General features: G+C 33.7%; 1 protein-coding gene across 1 annotated transcript in view; it reads right to left on the reverse strand.

The window, feature by feature from the left end:
* DYNC2H1 (dynein cytoplasmic 2 heavy chain 1) overlaps positions 1-15,841 on the reverse strand; it is a 152,118-nt gene that overhangs the window by 118,667 nt on the left and 17,610 nt on the right. Inside the window, exons 15-34 of the mRNA XM_032679259.1 lie at positions 15,680-15,794; positions 14,966-15,136; positions 14,403-14,785; positions 13,533-13,665; positions 13,325-13,442; positions 13,055-13,167; positions 12,844-12,963; positions 11,870-12,020; positions 10,146-10,348; positions 9,501-9,683; positions 9,029-9,211; positions 8,692-8,915; positions 7,996-8,111; positions 5,841-6,040; positions 4,932-5,196; positions 4,393-4,600; positions 3,902-4,031; positions 2,208-2,363; positions 1,059-1,318; positions 165-411 (exon numbers count right to left, since the gene is read on the reverse strand). Coding sequence (XP_032535150.1) covers positions 165-411; positions 1,059-1,318; positions 2,208-2,363; positions 3,902-4,031; positions 4,393-4,600; positions 4,932-5,196; positions 5,841-6,040; positions 7,996-8,111; positions 8,692-8,915; positions 9,029-9,211; positions 9,501-9,683; positions 10,146-10,348; positions 11,870-12,020; positions 12,844-12,963; positions 13,055-13,167; positions 13,325-13,442; positions 13,533-13,665; positions 14,403-14,785; positions 14,966-15,136; positions 15,680-15,794 — 3,679 coding nt within the window. The remainder of the gene's footprint in view (positions 1-164; positions 412-1,058; positions 1,319-2,207; positions 2,364-3,901; positions 4,032-4,392; positions 4,601-4,931; positions 5,197-5,840; positions 6,041-7,995; positions 8,112-8,691; positions 8,916-9,028; positions 9,212-9,500; positions 9,684-10,145; positions 10,349-11,869; positions 12,021-12,843; positions 12,964-13,054; positions 13,168-13,324; positions 13,443-13,532; positions 13,666-14,402; positions 14,786-14,965; positions 15,137-15,679; positions 15,795-15,841) is intronic.

The raw sequence follows: 15,841 nt of genomic DNA on the forward strand, positions 1-15,841 counted from the left end.
TCTGACTGACACCTACATAGTCTACCTAAGTAGAAGTAAAACTAATGCTAATGCAGATGCAGGGTTTTAACTCTGAAAATAATCAATGTAGTTATTTACTACATACACTAAATTATATACAGTATACTTAAGTGCCTTTTTAAATAACAGACATAACTGCTCACCTGCTGTAGAAAAGCCACGAGAGTGCTTGTTCCCCATTTATCAGGTTTGGGTAGATTGATGTCTTTTAAGTACAAAACAAGCCTTTCACAGTCCTTTGGTCTGTATACTCGCCCAGTGTTTGTACTGATTACAATGCAAGTTTGACTTAATTTTTGTAGAAGATGTTGAGAAGTAGTTTGTGCACTGCAGTGAATGGTAGCAATCTGAGTGGATCGGAGTTGAGAAAATGCATAGTGAAGCAACATCCTAGAAAAGCAAACGTACATACATACAAACATAAGTAAATTAAACAGTTGTGTATCCAAATATATTGTATAGTTTTTGAATTAAAATGCATATACTATATCCTGTATTAATGGAAAAGGTGGAGAATGAGGTTTGCTGAATTCAACATTCTTGCCTTTAAAACTGTGCTATTTCCTATTCACAAAATTCAATAAAAGTGTAGTGTACAAAGCTACACAAAACAAACAGCTAGTATAAATACCTTGATTATAGTGATCCAACACATCTAAATAAGGAACCTAATATGGGCAAGAGAAGGAGTTAAATTCAGTTGCCTGTACATAGGCACCTCGTGTCTCTTGAAATAAAACTGGATACCTCGTGCCTCTAAGCTGTTGCTCCATGACAGCACAGGTTTTCCAAAGGTCCTGTTTCATATCTAAAAGCTGCATTCAGATGTCTTAGATGCATACTGGCAGTCTGAACTTTCCCTGTAGAACTTCATAAGAACTTACCTATTTGCCACTACAAAATGTTTGTTTAATCAGTGACCTACACAAGTGATATTCTATCAGAAAGTCATATTATAAAAGCATCATAACAAAATATTACAAATTCTGTCAAATAACTAGAAGTATATTTTACTTAAAATAGGAACTACTTTTTACCCCTTTCCACATCCTTCAGGACCCACAAGAAGAAATGATTGCTTATTATTAATGTCTAGCCAGGGCCTAAAGTAATCTAAACTTCTCTGCATGTCAGGGGTTTGGATGACAGGAAGTGTTTGGAGATTACTGAAGTCATCAGCTGTTAGATTTTCAGTTCTTTTCAGCTGATACAGCATTAGCTGTCCAGTGTCAGTGTCATAATATGTGTCCAGGGGTTTCCTCGGGTCTGGTGGAGACTCTTGTGCCCAACTGAAGAGCTTTAGAAAAAAATAAAAATAAAACTTCAATTAAATCCATACTCCTAACAACAAGATCTGCCATTTCAAGCTAACCTAAAGAATGTTCAAAGAATAATTCTGTAAAATCACATTTTGATAGTTTAAGGCTGCCTCTGAAAATTTAATCATGTCATGCATGTGTTTTAAGTCCTTAAGTAAATAGTAACATATTACTTTTCCACTTTTCATAATATAGAGAAATTCAAACAAATTGTATTTTGAAAAGCTATACACAATTTTTTTTTTAGACTAGGCAACATAATAACAATAATAATTGTAAGAATGAGATAACTCCTTCACATCCATCAATAATTAATTCCTAAGGCTGAGTCTACACCTTTATCATTTGCCCACTTTATATGCTATAGCTCCTGGCTGCCTTTTGGAAGGAACTACTTTCTTCTCTCCAATACAAAACTCAAGTGTGAGTGTGGAAATATCTATCTCCAAGGTCAACCTTCTGACTATGGACCAGCATACACACAGAGTTTTCTAACACTGTTGCCTAGTTCTTGCGCCCTCAAGTATCTACACAGAGAATCACACACTAGCACATACAATACACAACCTCAAAGTAATGCTCTAAGAACATCTCCCTAATGAGGTGCAACAAAGTCCCCACATGATCATTTCAAGCCTTCTGAACAAAGGAAATCCACAAAAATAAATCTGTATTACATATACAATACATATAGACACACACAGTCTGCTATAGTGGGTCCTTGCAGAAAGCAGTATGGACAGAGGTTTCCTATCTGGGATGGATGCACTTAGCAGTCTATCAGTGACATATGAAACACTCCTTTACTTCTCAGCTATTTCCCTATAGACAACATAGATTACAATCAAATTAGAGCACAAAAATTACCTCTTTTGCAAATTCTTGTCGTGATTTCATGTTGAGATTGCCACCAAGACCACGTAATAAGTTAATAATAAACTGTCCACGATCAGTACACCCATGAAGATGAGATAGTCCATTCATCACAGTTCCAACTAAACTTGTTTCTACCACAGAGTCATTCTGTAAATTACAAATTGTAGTAGATTTAAATATATTTCTCAATATAAATGTGATGTATTGCTAGTAGGCTGCTATTACTCATTGCTTTTTGACACTTCCACAAATAAGGAAAGATCTCAACAGTGTTATTGTTCCAGAAAATTCACTTGACATTAAATTATTTCTAAGAATTGATTTGGAGGTTTTAATTGCAGACTACGAATTCATATAATTTAGGATAAGCAACCAGAACTTTCCTTACAGATTTTCAGAATCTATAAGAAATAAATGTGACTGTATACCGGAATTCTTTCTTTTGAACAGATCATTTTTGAACTTTGCTCTTTAGTACCAAAGGGAATTTGAGCCTTGGGATCAAATTTTTCTCTTTATCCACCTGGAGATACTTTAGAAGTCTAAAAGTCACCATGGGTAAAAGAACCAAGAGGAAAAATAATAACAAAATCATAACAGGTCCGTATAAGTTACCCAAGGGGAAATAATGCAGATCTCCTAAAGACTAGTTTAGTGGCCACAGCAGTGGGAATGTCTCTTAAATAATATTTTGTGTAATATCAGCTACTTGATCAATGCAAATCCAACTCCTTCAGAAGAAGGGGAGGCTGGGAAACATCTAAAGTCCTTAAGAAAATCTAGCATATACAAAACAATTATCATGATATACATCCCAGAATCCAGATAATCTACAAAGTTTTGGACTGTCTTTTTTTTTAACATTTTAATTACATACTACTTTTCACCTATTAAAACATTTTTCAGTTAAGGTTTTGAGTAGAATCCTAAAGTGCTGAAGTTATATACTTAATTCCGGGACAGATTAGTGTAAATTGTTATAATTTAGCATTCTGAACAATAGAAATACTTTTTTAGATATGTCTCCATTAATCTTTTTAGGTATCTAGCATTAAATTTCTCCTCAACCTTTAACAAGCTTCAGCTTCCAGTGTCCAACTTGTCAAATTTTAGCCATTTTTGTGTTATAGACAATAACATCAATCTAGAAAATTTCTTCACTTTTTTAGTTTAGATATTCAAGTCTTTCAAATCCTTGAAAACATAAAGAAAAATGCCTGGTATGGAATAATGCAATGCATGTATTTCTGTGAACCTTAATATCTGTTTTTATTAGTTTAAATGGTATTGAATGTTTCAAAACTTTAAGTACAGCAATCAGTTTTTGGAAACTTATTAGAACAGTTCCAGTATTAATTTTATTAAGGAAACAGCTCCATTGGGCTGTGACCAGTGTGGTCACAGCACCAAGCCTGCCAAAGTACAGGATGTGTTTGGACAATGCTCTCAGGCACATGCTGTGATTCTTGGGGTCATCCTGTTCAGGGCCAGGCACTGTACTTCAGTGATCCTTATGGGACCCTTCCAACTCAAAATATTTTATGACTCTATAATTCTATCAAAAAATTAGAGATTTTTTTAATAACAATTTAAAAATTAATCTGAATTATCTCTTCAATGTTAAATTACAAAAATAGATAATACTTAACAGAAGCTGATATTTGCTTAAGTATTCATTTACTAACCTTCTTTACAACCCAGTTTAGAGCCTTTTCAAAATAGTCACCAATCCAGTTTTCGAGGTTGTACCTGCATTCTTCAGGCTGACTTCTTAGCCAAGACTTTATCAGAGCATTAAGATCTGTATCTTCATCACTAAGCCAAAACAAAATAAGATTCAGATAAACACAAGGCATCCACACCTTTAAATGGACTGGTTCAAAATTCCAGAAGTTCAGGGAGATATTTTAATAATTTCTAACCCATACTTGGGCTCTTCAAGTGTCATATAAAAACAAAGAATCCACCATGTCTTTCTGAAGAAGTCTGAGGTGTATCAGTCAAAAGATTATAACATAACACCACAGAAGGGACATACAACCTGAAACAAACTTCCCCAGTGATTGGCTCTGTAAGTGTAAGCTACAATCAACTGTTCCATCCACTTGAGAATACCTTTCAAGAAAAGTAAGTATATTTGCTTACTTTGAAAGTATGTAATACTCCCACGACTTACCTCAGAAAGATCATTCCCATTCGAGATATTGTAGCAGGGGAGGCACAGCTAAGGTCATGAGTTTCAAATACAAAGTTGACATTTGAGCCAAACTGAATTCTTTCTCCATTGGGCATAGTCAACAATCTGTTGTCATCCAAAACAGAATTCAAAGATTCAATCCATTCGGGATCGATATCACCATCACAAATTATCCATGAAGTAATATCTATTTCCAGGCACAAAAATAAAAAAAAAAAGTCCAAGAAAACCACTTAAAAATATCACCCCTTGTTAACACGATTTAGTTCTCTCTTCATTATAACTTAAACAAAAGTTCTATCAAGATATACCTTACATGCTTTACCTTCTGCTGCCTATTTTTGTGTTCTTTTCACAAAATTTGGAAAGTCTGTATCAAGGCTCTTGACTGCAATTGTTACCAGAAGGTTTTCTTACCTTATGCTATCCGCAACTGACGATACAATATAAAAATGTAACTGAAAATGAACCATTTCAGTAATTTAGGCATAATGATGTATAACTCCTCACAGACCTACCTTGGGGCTCTCGTACCACTTGTCGAGCACTGTTTGTAAGCACACCATCTGACCATTCTCTGGTGTCCATGTCAATACGGCCTAGCAACTGATGTCGAGGCATAGCTTTAGGATTCATTGTATACTGTTTCACTACTCTGCCAGTTTTACCAAGTGCTGTCTTTAACATCCGCCAAAGTGTTGATTTACCTCCACCACTCGGACCTACAATAACTACACCCATTCTTTGACGTAGCTGTTCATATAATTCCAAAGCCTTCTTGATCTAGATAATAAAAGAGATAATGGCTATGTGAAATTGGAAAGCTATATCAGACGTTCTTTTTAAATGTTTTTCCAATTTACTTTACATGCAGACATTTTCTTGTTAGCATTTTAAATTTTGAAACAATACATATTTGCAGAAATAATTAAAATTACGTTACTAAAGAATATCAAGAAATTTATTTTGCATGTTAGAAGCATTTCACTAAATTATTAAAATAAAAATATTAGCCATCTTTGAGTATATTTTTACTGAGCAATTTATGAATCCTTAGTCACAGAACTTCATCCAGTTCTACAATAAATAACCTAAAACATGACAAAGAACTGCTTGATGAAATCAAATATTCACATATTTCCTTCTTTCACTCTCCAAAACATTCACTGACATTAGTACCCGGCTTGAATGAAACTGTGTGTCACATGTTCAGATCTTACTTTTCCTTGAACTATTTTACTTTCAGTGACATCTACGTGCTTCAGACACACATCCAATTTTTTATACACATGTAACTAGAATCTAACTATCAGTTATTCTCACTTCTTTATAAAAGATTTATTTCAAGAGAAAACAGAAATTAATTGAATGTTACGAATAAGTTCTAATTCAGAATAACTCGTTTTGTTGCTGTAGATGGTGCTCACCTGCGTGCTTATAATTTCTAAGTTTGCTTCTTCAAAGACTTGATGTAAAGCTGTAGTTAACTCAGCATATTCCACATCTCGAAAGTCAGTGCCAGGAAATACATCCTTAACCAGTGCATCAAAACGTGCGCAGTCTGCAAATGTAAGCTTTGACGTGGTATTAAGCCTCAAAGCTTGAACCACCATGTGACTTTCATTAACTGGAAATAAAAACAAAGAGGACAGATCAGTTTAAGCTGCTTGTTGGTTTTTTTTTTTTCCTTTGAATATGTCAGCATGAGTACACACTGCAAAGACATTGAAAGTAGAATCGCAGCACAGACTTCATTCCAGTTCATGTACCACTCTACTAGGAAGTTAGGCAAGTGCTTTACTGTAAGAATAATGTATGTCCACAAATGTATTCTATACAGATATGAGATGATTATGATGCTGGTCAAAAAGTACATAATAGCCTAATGATTACCACAATAGCTTACTTGCTAAAGAACTCACGAAAGAAATAAAGAATCTAGATTCCAGATCTTACTCTGCTAGAGGTAGTTTGAAGTCACATCTTTCAAGTGCATCCTAATTAATTATGAATATTCCAGAAGTAAACACTTTTCTCAATTACTTCTGAATCTGAAATACCATGGAAATGTAAGCATTTTGGGATCCAAATAAAAAAAGCCATAGAAATTATTTACTCTGAGAGAAAAACAGATATTCATGGTGGGAATGGCACAGGGCTCTCATCTCTCGGTTATTTTCATTTTTTAATTGAATTACATTCTCAAGTAAAACATGTACATTTCCAGAAAGTAGGACTAGGAACCACAGGTGAAAATCATCCTGTGCTTCTGCCCTCCTTCTGAACGTGTCACTGCCCAAAACCAGAATGTCCAGATTCAACACAGGGGACAGAAAGTGTCCATTCTCTAACTTCCCTTCTTCCTGTGTCTTTTTCCCTATGTTCCAGAAGTTAAATATGAGCATGCCCTTCTAAAGTCTGGAATAAGTTCAAAGTTTTTCATACTGAAAAATGTCCTAAATACAAGTGCTTCTACAGGTAATTTTTCTAAATAGCATGATAAACAGTTAACAGGAAAAACATTGACATTAAGGAACTTGATTTAGAAACATTGAACTGCTTTAGTAAAGGAAGCAATACAAAATTTAAGTAGCATTTTGCCATGCCAAAGGATTTTGACTCAAAAATACAAGCAAACAAAGAAACAGGCAATTGCATTTGTTGGAAATGTCTTAAGCTTCTCAAAGTAAGGCATGAAAAAACAATCAAACAAACAGAAACAAAAATTTCTGGATTTAAATCATAAGTTAAATCCATCCACTTTGCCTTCAGCAGAGTTATTGAAAATTATGTTTTAAACCAGCAAAAATTTCAGCAGATTTCACATATCTAAACATTAAGCTAAAATGTCATAGCAAGAAACAGTGATAGGAATGTGACCTAAAACACATCACTGGTAATCCTTCTCTGGTAGATCCATACTAAAGTCAAGTACAAATTCTTTAAAGTTTTCAGACCATTTTTTTTATGTTAAGATATGTAAACTTTCAGGTATATGCCATTTAAACAAACAGGTTGCAGTAGTTGTCTCCTAAATATGTGAAATGCTCATCCATTCCACACTCTTAATTCCCACTCAATTAACACCTAAACAACAATAATTCAAAAGCTTAAAAAAATATATTAACTCAGTCTAGTCCAAGATATTTCTATCATTTCTACCTATCCTTATATTTTTCTCAGTCTACCAATCTGAATCTAATACCATATGATAATTTTTGCAAACCTCAAATAGAAACAAAATAGTCTGATAACTTATGAGTAAATGCAGCACCAGAGGATCAACTTTCCTGTCCTGAGTCAAACAAAAACAACAGTCTTTAAGAATAATTCAAAATCATTCCAGAATGAAGTTCTGTGTTTATGTTCTTATCATCACAGAAAAGCTCAATCTACAATATGACAACAGTCTTTTGTGATCTCCTAGTGAAGCTGGGCTTTCACAGATTTTTTTTTTTCTTTTCTAAATTGCCTCCCGATCCAAGCCATGGCTTCTCAAAACTCTAGTGAACAAGAAGTCTGCAGTAAATTCTATTTGTACAAGATCCTAAAGAATCAAAAGTTTGGCATGGGCAATCTTACTTTCTTGCTTTGCATTGCTTTTCTTCAGCTGATGAAGAAGGCTGCCACAGCCTCTCAAAACAGTCTTCAATGCTCGTAAACCCCAGTCATAGTGTTGCTGTGGTGTCAGAAGCTCCCTAAATTTGAAAACAACAATATCATAATAATCTTTAGGTTACAGTGTCTGAAATTTTGGTTTGGCGAATGAACATACTTCTAATAAGGTTCTGAGCAAAAGAGAAACTGATGAGTATTCGTAGTGCCACTTGAAATGCATTTCAGATATAAGCAATGACACTCTTGAATTTTCAGAGGGGTTATATTCTACAGCTAATGTATTTATTATTGTGCCTAACGATACTAACTATAACCTCTAACTTTTTGTATTTTCTAATGTGCATACTTTTAACCGAATAGTTACTTGCATTTCAACAATTTCAAGAGCCTAAAATCACCACAATGCATCTGAACATTCACATGCTCACATTTATATTTAATGAACATACTAGGGGAGCAGCAATTTGTCCCCTTGAGATTATAATTGCATTCCATACACTTTCACACCTCAACCTCTCAACATATTGCAGTATTTTAATTCTATGTTAAGTTAGTATCCACAGAGATTTGCGTGATATACTGTTTAGATTTAAGAGGTAGAAGGGAACAGAATTAAAAAGGTAACTTTACTAGGGGGAGGTGGGGTATGTGAAAGCTTACCTTGCTAAATTAAAAATAGCCACTAATTTTCTACCCAGTATTTTAGCATCCTTAAAGCCTTCTGAATACAAAATCACTTCCGCAATGAGTTCATTGTCTGGATGAGTCATAGCAACTGGCCTGAAAAGCTGTTTGAGATTATCAGGTAGTTTTTGTCTTCCTCCATAACCTTTTCCAGCAGGATTCAAAGTGATAAAAATTCCAGAATTATGATCCATTTCAACCTAGCATTAGAAGTGCATTATAATAGTATATTGTCAAATAAAACAGTATTGAGAAATGCTGGGAGGACTATGCTTAGTTAGAATAGTCAGGTTTTAATTAAGTTTTGCAGTACCTTTTTGCCAAGCATCTCACAGACAGGACTGTGTTTCTTCAATGCATGTTGAATTGTCTGAATCTGCATGGATACTGCAGACAATACAGCTTCCTCAAGTCTATTGAATTCATCAAAACAGCCCCAGGCACCACACTTCACTAAGCCCACAAATATGCGCCCCATTGACTTCACATCAATGCCCTTAAAATTAAAAAGAATACTATCAAAATTCAAATAACAAGAAAATATAAAAGACTGTCTTCCCATCCACTAAAAAACATCATTAGAAATATCCACAAATTTCTAATGGCAATTGATAAATTATCAAAATTATTTCTAGAATAATATTATTAACACTAATAATAATAAATATAATAATATATAATTCTATAATAATTGATATTATTAATATTATTTCTAGAATATAATATCGCTTTACAAAGTATGGGCATAGATATTCATTTCCTAAATTAAACAGAACCATATTCACCTCGTCACAATTAAAGACTAAAACTTGTCTTCCGAGAAGTCCACCCAAGGCCTTTACTGACTCTGTCTTCCCAGTTCCAGCTGGACCATAGGGATTTCCTCCAAGGCCCATCTTCATGGCCTGAGTGAGAGTTAGGTAACACTTATCTGTCAAAGGTGTGTAAACAAGTTTAGGGGAATTACCCTGCAGAAACAAAACAAATTATATTGACTGGGAGACAGAAAGTATTGACAAAGTAATTTCATTAATTTCATTCATAACTAATTAATTTGGAAATATTACACAACAGCCTAGATTATGAATTTGTTTCAAAATTTTCCTGATTTTACACCAAATGCCAAAGCATTGTTCAAAAATTTTTTAGAATTACAGACGAAACTGCATTCAGATATATAAAAGCAGCAATATTAGAAAATATTTATATGACAATACAGCTACTTTCCATACAACTTACACTTACCCCATCAATATCAAGAATGAAAATTATTACCCTATCTTTTAATATTTTCTGTGAAATAGCATGCTAAAGACACAACAAAGTTTAAAAAAATTGACAACAGTTGGGAGACAAGCAGCAGCAGGTATCAAATGAGAAAGTGTTGGACACCTATAAAAGCCACTAGGTAAAAATTAAAAATACCACACCTGATATTCATAAGTATATTGGAGTTCAGCATCTACCATCTGAACATAACATTTTTGGTCTTTCATATAAAATCTCAGCTGCTTCTTCCAAGCCCAGTCTTCAATATCGTGAATCTGAGCTTGATTCAGCTGCTTCACCACATCAATGTTATGAATGATATCAAGAATCAGAGCTTTAAGCTTAAGCTCAAGAATTCCTGATTCTGCAAATAATCACACACAAAAGAAAAAAAATCACAACAGTGTAGTAAGTGACACGTCACCCATCCTCAAATTCATTGTGTTGATTTTTATTATCAGCAGATTTCAGTTAGATTTTATTTGAATTATATATAGAAAGGTTTTTTTATTTTCTAAAGTAAACAGCATAACATGAGATCCTGACAGACAGTGTGAATCATCATGTAACTTCAGTCATTTTGAAGTGATTTTGTCTGCCTCTACATTCAAAAGAGAGAGAAAGGTTTTTTTGCAAAGCAATTTATTTCAGGAATGTTTACAGCCATGTCCACTTCAGCAATGAGGTGGTGTAACCTATCGAGTGATCTGTTGAGAATCTGAAACCCACACTACACACACTCTGGACATTTTACTCAGAATAATTAAGGTGATGTGTAATGAACGTTCATTAGCAGACTGCATGCATTAAGTATATTCTTAGAACATACTGTTTAATTTAGTTCCTTTTGAAAGATATCCAGTTTGTGTGCTTCCAGACCACCCCATGATGGGATTTAAACCAAAGTAAGTGGGAATAATCAAGAAACTCAGTTCAAAATCACACCTATTGTCTAAGTTAAAAAGTTACGGTAAATGTATTATACAATAGATAGGACTGAACACTCTTCTGTAACTGATGACATTTCTGAAATGGGTATAGAAAGAGTGTAGAAAAGGAGCTTAGACAAAGAAGCACACTCATAGACTGCTGGAGGTAGGTGATAGGAATCCTGTTCCTAAGCAATGTATCAGATGTTTACAGTTCACAAATTATAAACTAGAATTTAATGCAGTAACCACCTATACAAATGTGGTGGAAGACTGTCAACTACATGTCAAATTGAGTCTTTTTACACATATTAAGCTAAAAGCCATCTCACCCAATCTACACTATGGAACTTTATATCTCAGGACACTCAAAATCCCACCTCTGGTCAAAAGGGAGGAATAAGCACTCAGAGGCATAACTATTCAAACCCATTCAGAGTATGTAAAATTCAGAATAATCATATCTTGGGAATAACTAGCTTATTTGTTTTAGCTCAGAGGTACACAGGAATTATTAGTTCAGAGGCAGATGTATACATCTAACATAGAAAATTACCCACACAGTTGTACAGTATATATTGGCTTGACTTAACATACCTCAACTGCTTTTTGGCCACTTCCTGTGATACATAACACTAGGACACAGTTCAGCAGATGAGAACAAATTATCAGTAGATATATAAACCAAAAGATAGAACCTTATTAAAAAGTTAAGAAAATATGTTTGCAAATACATAAATTCTCTAAGATAATTTTTAATCTATATAGAAGTCCTTTGTTCATTCTGATACATTAAAAACTCTAATCTTGGCAGTAATAGATGAGCAATCTTATGTAACTCAACTTTACGAACTCAGAGACGGATTTATATAATTTCCTGTTCAAATATACATAATGTAAAATATTACACAACTAAAGTAATAAAAAAATATTTATATTAATTATCACTTTTATACCTGTACTCCCAGTATTTTCTATGCCACTACCAATGTTAGTATAATGGTCCAGTTTAGCCATGAGTTCTAATTCTAATTGTTGCAGATTATGGGTTTTTATAGCACTTTCAACATCTTCAGTGAACTGAATTTGTTCTGCCAAGGAAAGAATCTTTGGAAAAAGAAATTCAAGTTATATTTTATAAACACAGAAGACATAAAAAACAACTCATTTTTCAATTAATTTGCAATTGCTTATTATGTCTGATATTTTACATATTTTATTGTATAATTTTTAAACAAAGCTATACATTTGCTATGCTTTTAAAAACAAATACAGCCATCTTAAAATCTGACAAAATTTTTCCAAAACTTGCAATCTAATCCAATACAGCAAGTCCTTCAGCTGTTCCAAAGCATGCAGTAGCAAAATTTATAAGTCTCTTTTTCTATTAAATGATATGTCAAATGGAAACCACCATATTGTGGGCATGCTGAGCCCATATTACACACTCTCAGGAGCACCTCTCACTTGTGTCACTGATCTGCTACTACAATACTTTGCATTCTAGTTTCCAGCACTCTACTTATATTCTAACTACTTTACATTCAGTGTAAAAACCCTGTTTGAGCTATGAAGGTTCAGTCAAACTTGGAACTAGAAAGGTCTGTAACAAAAAATTCCACCAATTGTGACAATTTGAAGATTGTAACAGCAACTACATTCTGGGGGAGGGAGAGAGCAACGAGAAGTCCTAAATACACAGATGTTAGATCAGGTGCCATGTCAAAGACTTGAATATTTCAAATGTTTACAAAAGAATTATAAGATCACATATCTTTAAGAATTTCTCTATACAATAAACGAGTAAAATGGACTTGTTAAGGGTTATATTCTTCCAAATCCAAATATATACTTCTTTATGAGATTCAAAAAAAATAACTTCTTTGGTAAATCTAAGACTATATAGTGGCATTACTGGATGAACTACTACCTGGGAAGGGAAGAGGGATGGATCAATTGAACCTTGTGATTTTTTTCCAGCATCAACACAGTCAATTAACATTTTTTTCAGGGTCTCCTTCATCTCCAAAGCCAAACTGTTTAACCACACCTGACAAAGAGATGAAAAAAAAACTCAAAAATTACATTACAAATTAATTTCTCAAAGACGCTTGAACCAGACTGGCATGTGATTTTCTTACCTCCACATCATTTGACAGAAGAACTTTATTTCTAAGTGGCACAGTTTCTCCTTCTACAGACTTCATGGCAATTATGTGTTTAAAGTCTTTATCAAAGCTCACACTATTAATGCCTAATAATCAGAAAACATCAATAAATTGTCAAACATTAATTCCTTAGTGTCTAGCAGTGGAAAAAAAAGGAAAAAAAAAGCCTGCAACATATTATTTAGTTTTGAAGAAGCTTATTTCTAAATAAGTACAATTCACAAATGAAGACTGATGCATTACCAGCAAAAAGCTTCTTAAGATGAGACTGAATAACCAGGGGATTCGTGGACTGTCCTAAAATTTCTAACAAGTCATCATCTCCAATGAAATAGAATCTTGGAAATGCTGAGCGCTTTTCCTATATTAAAACAAAATAAATCAGTTTTGTTGACTTAAATTCAAACTTACTGACATTCTTTATAAAAAACTCTGTTAATGTTGGCTGTACCTCCAAAAACTCATTCAAAGATTTCTGACATCTCTGAAGCTGGTCAAGTATGGTAATTAAGGTATTTTTTATTCCTGTCCGGGCATTCAGTGATGTTACCCTATTGTCACTCTTGATATCTGACATAATGGATCTTGACAGAAAAAAAAAAGAATAATTAATAAAACCATTATAATTGTAATTTGAATATTATACATTAGTTATGTAAATAAAAAATAACACAAAGGGAAGTAATATAAAGAGTTGATATATAACTTTCAGTTTTCAGTATTAATGATGAAATACTACAGAATTTACATCAATATCTCTCTACTGTAATTTAAAATCAACTGTTTTTTGCTAAAATTTCTCTACTCCAAGCCAAGAAAATTCAGTTCTTGTCTTTTATTTCCTTATAAGTCATTTCAACTCAAACCAAGACAGATAAAGGTACATATCTTACTATATGTCTAAAATCTACTCCCTTTTTATCTTTTGACTTGTTTGGATCAGATAAAGCATCTGTCTCTCCCAAAAGTCTATCAGTGTACTTTCTTAGTGAATATAGTGCTTGTCTTCAACATGATTCTTGAAAAAATAATTATATCACCTCTACTGCTGACAAGACTAATCTTGTGTTTGGCTGCCTTGTTTATTATCAGTTATGTTTCATGTGATTCCTTTCTTCACAAGCACCACATTAAATGAAAACATTACCACCTTTATTCAGATATGTCACTCTCACACATATATAACTACTGAATTCCTGTTGTTGACCATCCTCTCCATACATATTCCAATTGTTCCCATATATTTTCATCATTAAAAATGTTCTAGACTACACATGTCAAAGATATTAGAAATAAATAAGTCTCACTCCATAACACTAACCTGAAGTTTTCATCAACTCTGTTAAAACGAGCCTGTTCTTTGGGTAGAGCTCCACGACCGAATATCGGTTCCAAATAAACCCATTTCCTTTGAATTTGGTTTAAATTCTGCAGATACTCATCCAAGTCAGCTAGCTTTTTTTCCCAGATGGACACTTTATCTTCAAAACCTTTGTAATATGGAGAGTCCTTTAGAGACTGTAGAAGACAGCGATGATCTCCAACTTGGTTGACTATGTCCTTCCAGTCTTTAATAAGCCTGATAGTCTTGCCTTGGCTGTCTTCATAATCCGTTAACATAAAGACAGCTCCGACTCCCCAGAGTTCAAGCTCACGTAATGCTTCTCTGATTGTGATTTCACCTTGGGCTCGACAGTTCAAATCCTATTTAAAAGCAAAAATAGATTTCATATGAAACTACAGAGCTTGCAATAAACTCTCCATTCAAAAATATAATGCAAGCTCTACTCCTATAGTAATAACATTGTATGCAGACAGAACAACATATATGGCATAAAAGAAACCATAAAAAACTATAGTTCCTCTATCTGAAATTATTCATACCTTAAGTTCCATTGCTTTTTCTATAATGGCATCTGTCACTTTCAGTAGGTCTCCAAATAACAAGCCCTCAAGTGTAGTGCCTCGGGGAAGACCCAGAAGACGAAAGAGATCCAGCCAATGGTCTGGAGAAAGATGTTCTCCCCTGACATATTTTAGGAGTGGAATTATCATCTATAGAAAAAAATGCACATGTGAATCCATCTTGTCTTTATGAAAATTGCACCTCTTTGACCATAGACTGACATGCTATTCAAACAGAAAAAAAATATTAAATTCTTAAACTGAGGTACATTTTTTCCAATTGCTGGATTTAAAGTCTAGGATTATAATTCTGAAGAAAACTCATTATTAAATGTGTGTCTATGTAAGCTGTAATGATCTTCCTATTCACTGTATGGAACTAAAAGGTTCTCAAAAGTAAATGAAATGTGCAAAACAGTATCAGAAGATATTTTGTTAAATTTTAACTGATTTTATTGTAAGAAATTAACAATGAGCTAGAGAATGAAGTTCACTACCCACTAATACCACACCATTTTTTGTTTCATAGGTCTTTTTGCAATTCATAGAATCATAGAATTATTTGGGTTGAAAAGGACATTAAAGATCATTCTAACCCCTCTACCATTGGCAGGGACACCTTCCACTAGACCAGGCTGCTAAAAACCCCATCCAATCTGGCCTTGAACACTTCCAGGGTAATAAGCATCTTACTTTATATTTGTCCACTTCTTTTTGCAACTTTACTGTCATTACAGTATGTTCTTCCATCTTCCTCATTTTGTCATGCCAGTGAAACAAAAATTCTTCAAATAGGTGTGTTTTACTTCTGCATGAAAATCAAATATAAAAAGGTCATAACAACACAGTACTACT

Source organism: Chiroxiphia lanceolata, chromosome 2 (genome assembly GCF_009829145.1).
Source record: "Chiroxiphia lanceolata isolate bChiLan1 chromosome 2, bChiLan1.pri, whole genome shotgun sequence".
Lineage (NCBI taxonomy): Eukaryota > Metazoa > Chordata > Aves > Passeriformes > Pipridae > Chiroxiphia > Chiroxiphia lanceolata.